This window comes from Anastrepha obliqua, chromosome 5 (assembly GCF_027943255.1).
Source record: "Anastrepha obliqua isolate idAnaObli1 chromosome 5, idAnaObli1_1.0, whole genome shotgun sequence".
Classification (NCBI taxonomy): domain Eukaryota; kingdom Metazoa; phylum Arthropoda; class Insecta; order Diptera; family Tephritidae; genus Anastrepha; species Anastrepha obliqua.
In genome coordinates, this window is record NC_072896.1 from 113,994,046 (window position 1) to 114,008,846 (window position 14,801).

At 40.9% G+C, this 14,801-nt stretch overlaps 1 protein-coding gene across 1 annotated transcript in view; it reads right to left on the reverse strand.

Moving 5' to 3' along the window:
• Window positions 1-14,020: 14,020 nt before the first annotated feature.
• The window catches only part of LOC129247872 (neural cell adhesion molecule 1), a 143,477-nt gene continuing 142,696 nt past the window's right edge, over window positions 14,021-14,801 (reverse strand). The window contains exon 6 of the mRNA XM_054887232.1: window positions 14,021-14,125. Within this exon, the coding sequence (XP_054743207.1) occupies window positions 14,097-14,125 (29 nt within the window). The 3' untranslated portion in view covers window positions 14,021-14,096. The remainder of the gene's footprint in view (window positions 14,126-14,801) is intronic.

The following is a 14,801-nucleotide window of genomic DNA, read 5'->3' on the forward strand; positions in this document are numbered from 1 at the left end:
CATAGCTCCAGCTCTGGGGTCTACGTGGAATCTAGCGGGACTGCATTTTGCTTTTGGAACTGCACTTTGCTATTGGCATGCATGCATCTGTGTTTCAAACGGAGATGTATGGGGTTCAAGAAGCGATCAACTTTGTTGTGGAAAACCGATGGAGAGGCAGATCGATATGTGTCTGCAGCGACAGCCAACAGACAGCCCTTAGACCACATCAGGGGTAATCGAGTCCTGTTAATCCAGCCTTACCTAAGATGGGCATTGAGGCCAACTTTTTTGGCCCGGAGCCCGTTCTGCCACTCCCTTCTGCGGCCATCAAAGCTACGGTAAGCAAATGGGTAACTACCACCCACAAACGAGCTTGGTAGACTGAGAGAGGCTGTAGATGGACTAAACTGATGCTACCTGTCATGTCCGATCGACTGTCGCAAGCCCTTCTCTCATTAAGCAGAGGTGAGTGCGACGGCTGGTTGGACTGATGACGGGCCACTTTCTGTGGGCAAAGTACATGGAAAGGTTGGGTATCACAGACAGTGTACTCTGCCTGGAATCTTGCCTTTCAGCGCGAAAATTATGCGTGGATTATGAAAAGAAAAATAGAGGCGTGGACCATACATGTGCGGGCGTAAAACGGCAACGCTGCCGTTATAACAGGTTGTTAACAGCAGATCTACATCGGTGGGAAAATTCGGTTAGTTAAACACCATTGTGGCCACCGTAGAAGAATGGGTTGGTGTGTAACTACCATCCGGAGTGCGTAGGTTCAAATCTTCGTCAAACACGAAAATGAGGAAAAATATCTTTTATAATAGCTGTCGCCCCTCGGCAGGAAGTTGCAAGCCTCCGAGTGTATTTCTGTCATGAAAAACCCCCATATAAAAAAACCATTTGCCCTTCGGAGTCGGCCTAAAATTGTAGGCCCCTCCACTTGTGGAGCAACATCGAGACGCACGCCACAAATAGGAGGAGTAGCTTGACATCAAACAAAAGTGTACGCGTCATTTATTTATTATTATTTTTTTTAAACACAATTGCGCCGGGGACGATCCTCCGCTGACATCATATCAGGTTTTCTTGTTCAAATCGAATATTATTTGCTTATTATTTGCCTGCTGCTTCTTGTAAACACAAATAACTTGTTAGGAAACAATTAGAAAAGTAAGCCTGAGTCTCCCACCCGACGTAGATATTAGAAATTAATCGAAACATTTTTCCGCCGTAAAAGTAACTGATGGCAAGAAATCCGTCCCCGTCGCATTCCTGTGTCATTTCATGTGATTAAATGTGCCCTAATTTTGACAGCGGGTACCCGTCAGTCCACTATCCAGTGTCCACTGCGATTCCGTTTAGCACAACATTCACAAACAAGAAAAAAAGGTAAACCCGTTAGTAAAATGCAAATATGCGCGCTGAAAAGTATGCTATAAATGGTATTACGCAGGGCTAGCGGGAAAGAGGCTGTGAAGTAGAAGAGAATAGAGTCTTGAAAAGGACAAATTTGATTAAAAATAAGGTCACAAAATTATCTATTGGCAAAGTTGTAAATTTTCACAAACAGATAGCGTCGCGTGTTTTTGTAGTACAAGGTGGCGCCAAATAAATCACCTTATCGGAGGATTCATAATTTTTGCAAATGGCGTCGTACATTAATCATATTTCACACTTGTGAAATAGACAGCTGCAGAACACAAACAGACAAGCAATGAAGCGCGTAAAAAGCAAAATAATGATTAAATCAAGTATGTTTTTAATACATTTATTTTTTATTTATAATCAAAATATTTTTTTTATTTAGTAAAAAAAAATTATTCAAAAAACAAATTGAGTGATTAATTTTGTGCCACCTTGTACTTCTGTCATGGTAAGACATTTTTGCTAGCGTTTATTGTTAGGGAAGCTACAGCCCTTGAGATCAAATTCAGTGAAATTTTGCCTGTAAGCATTAGTTTAGTGACTATTTCGTGAGGAAATGCAAAAATGCACATTTCAGTCGTGTTTTACACAAAACGGGACGAAAAAAAAGATGTCTGGAGGTTATAGCTTAAATGTCCCTACAGAATACGAGTACAAAAATTAGTTAAACAAATTCCATATAGGAGATTTTTAATCAAAATTAAAGCTCCTTCGGACCGATTAAATTGTCTTATCTGAGAATTTACTACTTTCCGACATGAATAGACTGGAAGCATTCGAAATGTGGCTCATCCAGAGATTGCACAAGATACCATGGACCGACAACGTTTCTAATGAAGAAGTGCTGCGAAGAGTTCACGGCGACAGACAACTAATCAAGTGCATCAAACGACGAAAAACTTGATATTTGGGGTATATTCTACGAAACTCAGGGCAAGATTGAAGGAAGAAGAGGTATCGGACGTAAGCAGTTTTCTTGGTTGAGGAACATAAGGCAGTGGACCGGTATACAACATGTGGCTCCCCTCTTGAAAGCAGCTGGATACTGCAAATTATTTTCAAATATAGCTCAAAATTTAAATAAAAAAAAAATAAAAAAACAAAAAAAAAAAAATGTATTACTTTTAAATTGTATAATCGCTTACATTCGATTACGAATAGCAAATAAAGAAGAAGAAGATTACTACCCCATTTTTCTTTGCTTTTGAAGTAGGCAGAAATCGCTTAAGAGATTTTGCTTGAGCATCATCCAATAAGAACCTACTAGAAAAACGAATTGAAGTCCTGAAGGACCTTCTTCTCTCACTTCTCTTAGGTTGCAGACAGAGTGGAAGCATAGCTGAAGACCAAGACAATTTGCTTGCATTGCGGGTGAGTGCTCATAGTGGAAGACGAACGAGCTGTAATAGCAGCTAAAATGGATTCGTTTTCAAACGAGCAATCGTTTGTAAGTGAAAAATTTGATTTTAAAGGTAAAACTAAAAAAAAAGAAAACACCAATACACGAAATAAATTTGACCCGGAAAACTTAGGAGAATTTCACCACGTGTATGAAGAGTATCTTGAATATTGAAGAATGCCAATTAAACGTTTTAATTACATTTTGCCAAAAATGGACGGCGTGCGATAAAGTGACTTACGCTAAAAGATTGGAAAGCGTGCAAAGGATATGTGTCACCGGCGCTATGAGCAACAACTCCAACAGCGGGAATAGAAAGAATTCTCAACTGGCATCCAATCAAACTAGTAGTAAGAAACTCCACCAAAAGATCGGCTCTAAGGCTGAAGATGCCAGGAAAATTCTGACAAAGGCTTTCTGATCACAGCACTATTCTGGATTCAAATGAAAGGTCAGACTACGTAATTCCACAAGTTAAATTTGGCAAAAAGCTTAGCGTCCTTATAGAGCGAAATAGATAGCTAAAAGGTCTAGAATCCACATACTAATTATATAATTTCCTTGCAGATGGGTTCGAAAGGGCGGAAAGAGTAGGAGCGGCTGTCTTTTGTCCGCAGTTTGATCTCCAAAAGTCTCAGTTATCTCCCTAGTTACTATATTATATTTGAAGCTGAAATCTATCCCACAACAAAAGCAGCTGAATTGGCTCTGGAATTAACTCCTCTTAATACTCGGACAAACCTTTTTATTTATAGCCAAGTGACTATTAAATCGATTATGGCTCGAAATGTGTTCAACAGCGTAGATCCAAAATGGATGAACTTTGCGGAAATGGGTAGGTCACTATCTACTGGATACAAGGACACAATGGAATAGAGGGAAGTGAGAGCGTCGCTGAGCTCGCTAGGGCGGGTATTCGCTTGCCGAGGTTGAGCACGTCAGACATATACCCATCACTACCCTTTCTGAAAACGGAAATAAATGAGGAGTCATTTGTGGAAGCGCAGTCGGCTTGGGAACACTCAACCTCGCGCAAAACTGCCAAAATTATGATAAGGTTTTGGAATACCAGAACTGCACTGTATGTCTGCCTAAGAAATACTGCGAAATAATGGTTGGAGTATTGGCGGGGCATTGTTTCACCCCACATCACGCAGCCAAAATGGGATTAGTCCAGAGCGATATGTGTTATTCATGCAACGAAACAGCTACTTTGCCACTGACATGCTCTTTGAGGGACTCGACAAATGTGCCTAGGATCAACATATTCCTCATCCTTGAAGGATGTTACTGAGAAAAGTTCTTACGGCTTGTTAAAAGTCACAAAGACGTCCATTAAGAATTACATAAAAAATATCTTCGACTCCAAATATGTCAATTGTACTGACAACATCATAAATCCTAGAGGTCAAAGCGAGATCTTTTTACAGATCAGCCAGCCTAACCTAACCGCTGGATATTGATTTTGATTATGTTAAGAAACTGCCGAGCGGAGAAATTGGTCCATTTATTTGATAAGAACAGAAGTTGATAAGTTAAGCAGGTAATCATAGCTGCTGTGATGGCCACACTAAGCAATTGATAGAATTTGCAAAATGCCAACACAGTTGATTAGCTTATTGATTCATCAATCCCAATACATAAATGTTAGTTCACACATATATACAAATATAATTTATATATATATGTTGTAAAAGCCGCTCTGTAGTTATGGACTTTTCAAACATTTCAGTTAGAGTTTGTGTGCAATTCAAAAGGATTCTGACCGCATGTGAATCAACAAAGGCCGAGATAGTCGTAATGCTTCGTACTTGAATTTAGAAATCGGAAAGTTTAATGTTTTTCCCAACAACATGAGACAGCCGTACTGCATAGTTGGCCGCCTAATCAGCCAGCAGAGTAATAGCAACCAGCCGATCAGAGATCTGAAAGGTGCTTTGCTCACTTCCAATGATGACTAGATCCGCAGATGGAAGGAACACTTTGAAGCAACTAGCAAAATTGTTCTTAGCAGTACACCTAGCTTTGAAGTGAGCAATAACAACCAGCAATGAAATAACAACATCCTGCCCAGCTCGACAAAAGGCATCATAGTGAAGCTGCCCAAGAATGGTGACCTGCGTGAGTGTGGCAACTGGGAAGGAATAACCCTACTTAACACCATCTACAAAATTGTAGCCGTAATCATACAAAGCAGGCTTAAAGATATCGAACGCTCCTTAAGAGACGAGCAAGATGGTTTTCGCCCGCACCAAAGCTGTATTGACCAATCCAATACACTTCGGATTATAGTAGAATAATCAGTTGAGTGGCGCTCCCCGCCCTACATGCTGTTCGTAGACTTCAAAAAGGCGTTCAACCCTATCAAACGAGACGCACTGAGTAGAAAGGAAGTTCCCGCCAAGATAATCCGCCTCATCAAAGCCCTCTACGGGAACTCCGAACAGGCAGTGGTTCACAAAGGCGATATCAGAGATTCATTCACTACCAACGCAGGCGTAACGCAAGGTTGTCCCCTGTCGCCCCTTTTCTTCGCCATCGTCCTTGATGACGTCATGGGCCAACTGACCCTGCACAAAAAAAGGCATCGTATGGAGTTTCACCAGACATCTTGAGGACCCGGACTTCGCTGATGACATCTCTCTCCTCCTTCACAAACTCTCTGACATGCAAGCGAAGGCGGACAAACTCGTCGTGCTGACAGGCACTGTCGGACTAAAGGTCAACATCGCCAAGACCAAGGCAATGAGAGTTAACTACAATAATGTAAGGCATCTGCCTGGTGCCCGGTGGAACTCGTCGAAAGCTTCTGCTACCTCGCCTCCATCATCACGGCAGATGGTGGAGCAACTGCGGGGTAAACAAGGCGAGGGCGGCATTCGGGAGAATGCATACAATATGGGGGAGTTCGCGAATCTCCAGGCGCACTAAACTGTGAATGCTAAGTTCATCCGTGAAGTCCGTATTGTTCTACGGAAGCGAAACATGGCTGGCCTCTAACACCATCATACAGAGGCTACAATCCTTCATTAACAAATGCCTCCGCATCATCTGCAGAATATTCTGGCCAAACACCATCAGCAACGACGCACTGTGGAGATTAACGAATGAGGAACCCATTCTTATGGCAAATCAAAGAAAGTGGCGATGTATAGGTCACACATTGAGAAAACCAACAGATCGCACCACGAGAATGGCACTGAACTGGAACCCGCAAGCGAGCAGAGGTCGCGGTCGACCAAAAAACAATTGGAGAAGGTCGATGCTGCGCGAACTAGCAGATGCCGACATCTCATGGGACGGTGCAAAAACAACAGCATAGAAGCGTGTACGAGGGAAGAGCCTTATCGAGGCCCTATGCTCCCGGTAGGAGTGAACAAGGAAAAAAATATTTTTCCCACATTTCATCATTCCCGTTAAAAAAATACCAACTCATTTTCACCAGCCTGTAATTTTTAATGTTTCGCCATTTACTCCGAAACTGGGCACATTTCAATCGCTGCTCTATTTACAATTTTTGTAATTTTTTTGCAATTTATTCAGCTCGTTTTGTATTTGCCAAATTACCGCTAAAATTACTAAACTCAACAACAACATTATTGAGAAATTGCAGCTAAAATAGGGAATCGTAAACAGCCATCGCCAAATAGGCACTTTAACATATCAAAAATTGGAACTAATCACGCGTGCACTTTACTTGTGCTGCACAATTTACTATGTTCACCACAAATGCTGTTGTTGCGCTATTGCTGTTGTTATTTATGTACAACAATACCATGATTGTTTCAGCTGCATAAACTATTGAAATTTGCGCATTTGTTTTGTTGTTGCTATGTTATTGTGAAATTTGTACAATGGGGCACACTCACACACACACGCATATACATATTGTTGTGAATATGCCTATGCTGGGCATATACATTTTTTCGATTTTTATAATTCCGGGATGTTCGGGATCTCGCCGTCAGGGACTACTTTCGGGATTTTGATATTCATTATTATATATCTTCTTCTTCTTCTTGATTGGTGCTATAACCGCTTACGCGATTTTGGCCTAGTTTAATAAAGCGCGCCAGTCGCTTCTTTCTCGTGCTAACCGGCGCCAGTTGGACACACCAAGAGAAGCCAAGTCCTCCTCCACCTGATCTTTCCAACGCAGAGGAGGCCTTCCTCTTTCTCTGCTACCACCAGCTGGTACCGCATCGAATACTTTCCGAATCGGAGCGTTTGTATCCATTCGGACGACATGACCCAGCCAACGTAGCCGCTGGATCTTTATTCTCTGCGTTATGTCTAAGTCGTCGTAAAGCTCATACAGCTCATCGTTCCATCGCCTGCGATATTCGCCGTTGCCAACGAGCAAAGGTCCAAAAATCTTACGCAGAATCTTTCTCTCAAACACTCCAAGCGTCGCTTCATCGGATGTTGTCATCTTCCACGCTTCTGCGCCATACGTTAGGACGGGCATGATGAGAGTCTAGTAGAGTGTTAGTTTTGTTCGTCGAGAGAGGAATTTACTGCTCAGTTGTCTACTTAGTCCAAAGTAGTACTTGTTGGGAAGAGAGATTTTACGTTGGATTTCACGTCTGGCATTGTTAACGGTGTTAATGCTGGTTCCTAAATACACGAAGTCTTTTACAACCTCGAAATTATAACTGTCTACAGTGACGTGGGTGCCGATACGCGAGTGCGCCGACTGTTTGTTTGAAGACAGGAGGTACTTCGTTTTGTCCTCGTTCACCACCAGACCCATTCGCTTTGCCTCTTTATCAAGTTTGGGGAAGGCAGAACTAACAGCGCGGTTGTTAAAGCCGATGATGTCAATATCATCGGCATACGCCAGCAATTGTACGATCTTATAAAATATTGTGCCTGAGCGATTAAGTTCTGCAGCTCGTACGATGCTTTCCAACATTAGGTTAAAGAAGTCACACGACAGCGAGTGATCTTGTCTGAAAGCTCGTTTGGTATCAAACGGCTCGGAGAGGTCCTTTCCAATTCCGACAGCACTGATGGTGTTGAGCAACGTCATATTGCATAACCGTATTAGTTTTTCAGGGATACCAAATTCAGACATCGCGGCATACAGGAAACTCCTTTTCGTACTGTCGAATGCAGCTTTGAAATCGACGAAAAGATAGTGTGTGTCGATTCTCCTTTCATGGGTATTTTCCAAGATTTGGCGTATTGTGAATATTTGGTCGATGGTAGACTTTCCAGGTCTAAAGCCACACTGATAAGGTCTAATCAGTTGGTTGAATGTGGGCTTCAGCCTTTCACACAATACGCTCGCTAGAACCTTATAGGCGATATTAAGAAGCCTAATCCCGCGATAATTGGCACAGATTGCAGGATTGCCCTTCTTATGGATTGGGCAGAGCACACTTAAATTCCAATCGGCAGGGAAAAATACCGTTCGAGCAAAGCAATGGCTTGAAAAGTGTCGTTATAAAACGTTAGTTTGCTGACTTCAAACGTGGTCGTAGAGACACCGATGACGCACAACGCAGTGGACGCCCAAATGAGGCTGAACAATACAAGAAAACATCAAAAATAAATAAAAATCCTCAAAATCGTTTTGAATGATCGTAGAGTGAAGTTGCTTGAGTAAGCTGACATCGTAAAAATATTGAAATGTGGCTATGAGAAAGCTCTGTTCAAAGTGGGTTTCGCTTTTTCTCACTGTTGACCAAAAACAAGAAGTTACAAGTCAATATAAAACAATGGTGAAACTACATAAATTGAACTTCGAATTGCTTCCACATCCAATGTATTCGCTAGATTTGGTTCCCAGCGACTGGTGGCTGTTCGCAGATCTAAAGAAATGCTCGCTGGTAAGAAATTTCGCTCGCATGAAGAGATTACCACTGATTGGTTGGTTTGATTGGCTTTAGTGGTGATTCCTCCAGAAGCCAGCTAGCGCTTCCGCACCATTTTGTTGCCACATCCTTTTTAGGTTGTAGAGACTCTCGAAACAGAGCCCTCTTTTGAAACAAAAGTAGCATTGAAATGTTAGAACGGCGCTGGAATGATTGCGTTGTACTTTATGGAAATTACTTTAATGAATAAATCTAAAAAACGTGTTTGCTTTGTTAGGCCTAGGACTTTTCAATCCATGGTTAAGTCAGTGTATGGATGTATTGATTTTTATTTGGAAAAGAGCGTAACAACCAAAACGTTTAAGCATACAAAATATCGACATCGCAGGAATGACATTTCTAATTTATACGCTGCAGGAAAGAACGTTGGGGTTGAGCTGGTGCGCTTTTAGTGAATTTATGACAATGATTTATTTAAGTTCCGGCTCTTTTTCTTTCGAATCTAAGCAAATGGTGTATCTTACACGACATTGCTTTAGAAATTGGCGATTGCCCACTGTTGCATAGCTTTTCCAATAGTGTCTAGTGTCAAACTAGTGTAAAACGGGGCAGATGAGATGTAGTATGTTCAGTATTATTCTTGTGTTAGCTTCGCACTACTGTTAAATTAGATAAATTTGATCTATTAGAAACGAAATTGTGTTCTAACTCGCGCTCATTCCTTAGTCACAATGGCTCTTGGTTCACTTATGGGGATGTTCTGAAGCTTTTAAAACCGACTGTAACGAAATTTCAGTGAGTTGTTGTGAGTATGCCCTCAAGTTTTTGTAAGTCCGTTTGGCTCCGCTAGGTGGCGCTGGATTAATTTTCAATTTGGCTCATATTTAGAAAAGATTTTTTAGTGTGAAATGTCTCCTTGACAGCATAAACTTTACTTATAAATTCTTTGATCGATACTTTCCATGATAGCGATCACTACTGCCATCTACCGAGAAAATACCATAATGGGTCAACCTAATACTATTGGTTATATAAGAGAAGAAATATGCTTTCAAAAAGTATACCTCTTCGGTGGCGCTGGGCTCGATATATTTCAAATAATTGTACTTACTCGTTGTACTCAAGTAAATGTGAGTTATGTGAAGATAAATAATTTACAAAAAAAATTTGGTACTCCATCAAAAGCTATACTTAAGTAAAGGGTGGTTAAATTTCAAGAGCCGATGTTGAATGTGAACCACACCTAAACGTTAATGACACCGTTGGACTTCTTTCTTTGGGGTTATTTGAAAACAAAAGGTGTACGTCGATGAGCCAGCAACAATTCAAGAGCTAAATGAAGAGATAATTCGGCACATTAACGGCATAGAACCTCAATTATGCTTTAGCGTCATCGAAAATTTGGACCATCGGATGGAGGTGTGCCGCCGAGGCCGTGAGGGCCATTTTGCCAATATTTTGTTCCATACGTAATTGAGCCACACCAATATTATCATAATAAGGAGAAATTACAATAATTTCCTAAAAAGGTTGCATTTTATTCAAAATCAACACCGGCCCTTGGAACCTAACCACGCTTTAGATAAAGAACTATTTGCATTTGGTGGTTTTTTGAGGCCGAGGCCGCAGCAGCTATTTGGCCAATATTTTGCTCTATGCGTAATTAAGCCATACCAATTTTATCATAATAAAGAGAAATGACAATAATTTAAAAAAAAAATTGTATTTTATTCAAAATCAAAACCGGCCCTTAAAACTTAACCACACTTTATAAGAAAAATAAAAAAAATATTCCATTAAGTCAAATCCATTGAGGCTTTTAAACAGACGCGTATCTTCCATGAGTTAGGTTAGGTTAAGTAAAGTGGCTTTCTTACGATAGGCCAAATAGAGGCCCCTTATAATACCATCAGAACTATCCCATTCTCACTTCACTTGTCCCTCTTTAAACCATCCTATGGACTTTAAAAATCTAATTAGTCTTATCTTCCATAGAAATATTTAATTTTTAGAGCAAACAAAGTATGTATTTTTGTTTTGGTTTTTACTATCATCATTCAACCAGATGCGAATAGGCAACTTACTGCCTTCGAAGTCATAGCTGCCACAGGAGTTGTGCTCGTAATGTGAGTTTACTTTCTTACTTTCTTAAGGACCTGAATAGCTTCGGCACTGTCTTACCTCGGGGAGCAGATCGAATTCGCCCAAAGATGGGATTGACCTAAGAATCTGTAAAGATGGTTTTCAAAGCTTTGGCCTTTCAACGGGGAGAAGAGGTTGGGGACTCGTTGCTGCTCCGAACAGATGGGATTGCAGGCATCTTTTCGGGTGCCACAATAGACTATAGGCTGTGGCTGCAACTCTCTGAAAATGAATATTAATGTTCGCAATGGTTTTATTATTTTTCAAAATATCCTGTATGCTGTTCAATACACTTTTGCGTTCATTTCGAGTGCAACTTTCGAAGCATTTTGTGCAGCCGCATTTTCAGTAGGTAAGAGGAACATACGAAAATTATTAAAAACAACCGCAAGAAAATGTTTACGTTTTCATTACTTTTTTGCCGAGATGAAGTTTTGAAGAATACATCAAAACATTCTGCGTGAGTTAAGGGTAAAATATGTGGAACTTTCCAGACTAGAAATATTTATACCTTTAGATTCTTAACTATACTTGTGATTTAGCTTTCATGAATAACGAAAGTGAACGTCAGCTGGCGCGGTGGGTGGCATTGAAAATTCCGCGCGCCGCCGAGATGTATGAACGCAATGATAACAGGTGGCGCTAAAGTAATCCTCCTATAAATTTTGCGACTGACCCCTAATGTCAGTTCTGTTTTGACATTTGTGTAGTAAAAACATGCGAAATACACGTTAATAAACAATGTTACTCTACACTGCTTCAGACCGCGGAATATTGCTGACTATTTATTTGACCAACAATCGGTCGGTGACTTTGGCACAACGTGAATTTCGTCGCAGATTTCTTCGCCGTCCAACGCCTACTGGTGAAACATTGCGACGTTTAGCCGCTCCCCTCGAAAAGACTGGCACAACACGAGATGCTGCCAGGTGTGGCAGACCCCGGAGTAGCCGTTCTGCAGAGAATATTGCTGCTGTAGCCGAGGATGTCATGGAAGCGCCGTCGACATCGACCAGACGACGTGCCACGCAAATGCGTATCAGTCGACGGTCTTTACAGCGAATTTTGGTACAAGATTTGAAGATGTTTCCGTACAAAGTCCAGACGGTGCATCAGCTGTTAGCTGCTGACCGCCAATCGCGTCTAACACACGCTCAAGCCATCCTTAATCACCACCAAGAGGAAGATGATTTTTCATCAAAAATAATCATGAGTAATGAGGCCCATTTCCATCTTAGCGGGTACGTAAATAAGCAAAATTTACGCTTTTGGGGCACTGAAAATCCACGTGTAACCCACGAAGAGCCATTACACCCGCTCAAAGTCACTGTATGGTATGGTGTTTTCGCTGGAGGAGTCATCGGGCCTTTTTTCTTTGAAGACGTCGCGGGCCAAACGGTTACTGTGAATGGTGAGCGCTACAGAGCAATGATCAACGAGTTCTTTTTGCCGCAACTTGATGAATTGGGATTGGAAAACATGTGGTTCCAACAGGACGGTGCAACGGCACACACTGCACGTGCCACAACCGATATGCTGAAGGATGCATTTCCCGGGCGCCTAATCTCCCGTTTTGGCGATTTGCACTGGCCAGCAAGATCGCCTGATTTGACCGCTCCAGACTTCTTTTTGTGGGGCTTTTTGAAGTCGCGGGTTTATGTCAACAAGCCTCAGACTCTTGCACCTCTTAAATACAATATCCGTCAAGAATGTGAGGACCTATCGCCGGAAGTTTTGGACAAAGTGATGGAAAATGCCATAAAAAGGGCTCAAATGGCAATCAACTGTGGCGGCGGCCATTTACATGACATCATATTCTCGACTTGATGTAAAAAAAATTAAAAGACCAAATAAAAATAATCCACAAGAAGAATCAAAGTTTTTCATTTTTTTTTTTAAATTGCAGCCAAAAAACATCGCAAGGTTACTTTTGCGGCACCTTGTACATTCTTGCTTCGGCTGACGGTCTTCTCATCGCTATAAACGCAGTTGACCATCATTATCATATTTTCGTATGTGTCCAAAATTATGTAAAACAATTTCAATCGGCATAAAGTAGTTTTACTTTTTAATTTATTTTACAAGCTCGCCTGTTCAGCTGACGTATTTTCCCCCCTCTACGGCGCAGCTGACAATTTTTTTTATTCTACTAAATGTCAACAATACACAAAAAAAATTTCAGCAGGTATTAAATGAGTTGTTAAAAATTTGGTTTCGACACGTTTCGCTGCATCCCACGCACGTACCCACCGCTACTGGACCAGCTGACGGTTGATTTCGTCATCCATTGGATGGCGTCTGCCTTTAGTATTAAAATCAGTCGGCATGAATTGATGAGGTTTAAATGACCCCTGGCTCCCGGACTATAAGCTGAAGGCAAATTTCGCTTCTGAGAAACTAAGTTGTTCGAAAACGCGTTCACTGTGTTTCATTTCATCTTTTCCCTGCAGGGTTGCTGCCTGATTGCCTGTGTTTAAGCCTCTGTGTATGCCTGTACGTCTGTGCGTACTTGTGGTTTTTTCTTGTTGATGCACTGGCTGCTAGTGATTGGATTAGCTTTGATGTGTTTTGCTCACGAAGCTTTGCATATTTTGTGGCGCACAAATTAAATTCTATTAAAAAATGCTTGAAATTATTTTTGCTGCAGCGCCGATTGTGCGCTTTTATACATTTCTATATAATCGTCTATATGTAATAGCATATCTGTGTGTGTGTGTGTGTGTGAAATGCTAATTTTGATAACTTTTTGCTTTCATAATTTCACAAACATAGTTTAATACGTAATTTAAATGCGTTATTTGTGCGAATTTTCGAAAAACCAACAAAAAAAAAAACTTGACAGCTCAAAACCAGCGAGCGACTTTTCTGCTTGAATTACACGCCTGCATATTTTTATTGCATATTTTCTTGTTTTATTGTTGTTGTAGTGCATTTTTAGGAATTTCGTATTTTCAAACAGTCAATCAAATTCCATTGCGGTGCATTTTGAGTCAGCTAATCAGCGCTGATTTCACTTTAATGCAGACATGGTTGTGTGTGTGTATGTGTATGTGTTTGTGCGCCTAACTCCGCTTACTTTCGTTACAAGTATCCCTATAAGTACGTATGTAAATATGTAAATAAAACAGTGCTGAAGTTTAAGAGTGTGTGTGCGTTCACAAATATGTATATGTATAAGTGTATATTTACAAAATTGTGCAATCTTTTTTTTCTGCTATTTTTTCCACTTCTACGTCTATTCCTAAACTTACCACATATATAAAAAATTTAATATCAGTTGCTTTGTTGTTGTTTTTGTTTTTGCTTTTTTCCCTCCTTGTTTGATTTAATTAATTAGCTAAATCCTGTATGATGTCCGCTGAAATGAGAGGAAAAAAGAGGCGAAGAAAAATTAAGATTAATGTTTGCTTACATGGCAGAAAATCGAAACGAAATGAAGCCAGCTGATGGAGAAGAGTTTCAAATAAATAAAGGATGGTCAAATTTCAAAGGCCGATGTTGAATGTAAATCACACCTAAACGTAAATCTTTTTTCTGCACTCCATTTGACATTTTTCAATTTCAGACTAACTCAATTTGAACCATGGAAAGATACATAATCGAGCAAGGCGTCAAAGTTATTCAGACTTATGATGAAAACGGGAGTTCAAATTAAAATGCATATCGTGCACTTCGTGAAGAAGATCGTCTTCAGTGATGAGGCACATTTTCACCTCAGTGGATTCGTCAATAAACAGAATCGCCGCATTTGGGCGAATGATAATCCAAGAGTGATTGCCGAAAAACCAATGCACCCACAAAGAGTGACTGTTTGGTGCGGTTTATGGGCCGGCGGCATCATTGGGCCGTATTCTTTCCCAAATTATGGCCCGAATTGAAAGATATGGATGTGGACGATATGTGGTTTCAACAGGACGGTGCCACTTGTCACACAGCTAACGAAACAATGGCTCTTTTGCGCGAAAAATTTGATGGCCGAATAATCTCACGTCGCGGCGATGTCAGTTGACCGCCAAGATCATGTGATTTGACAC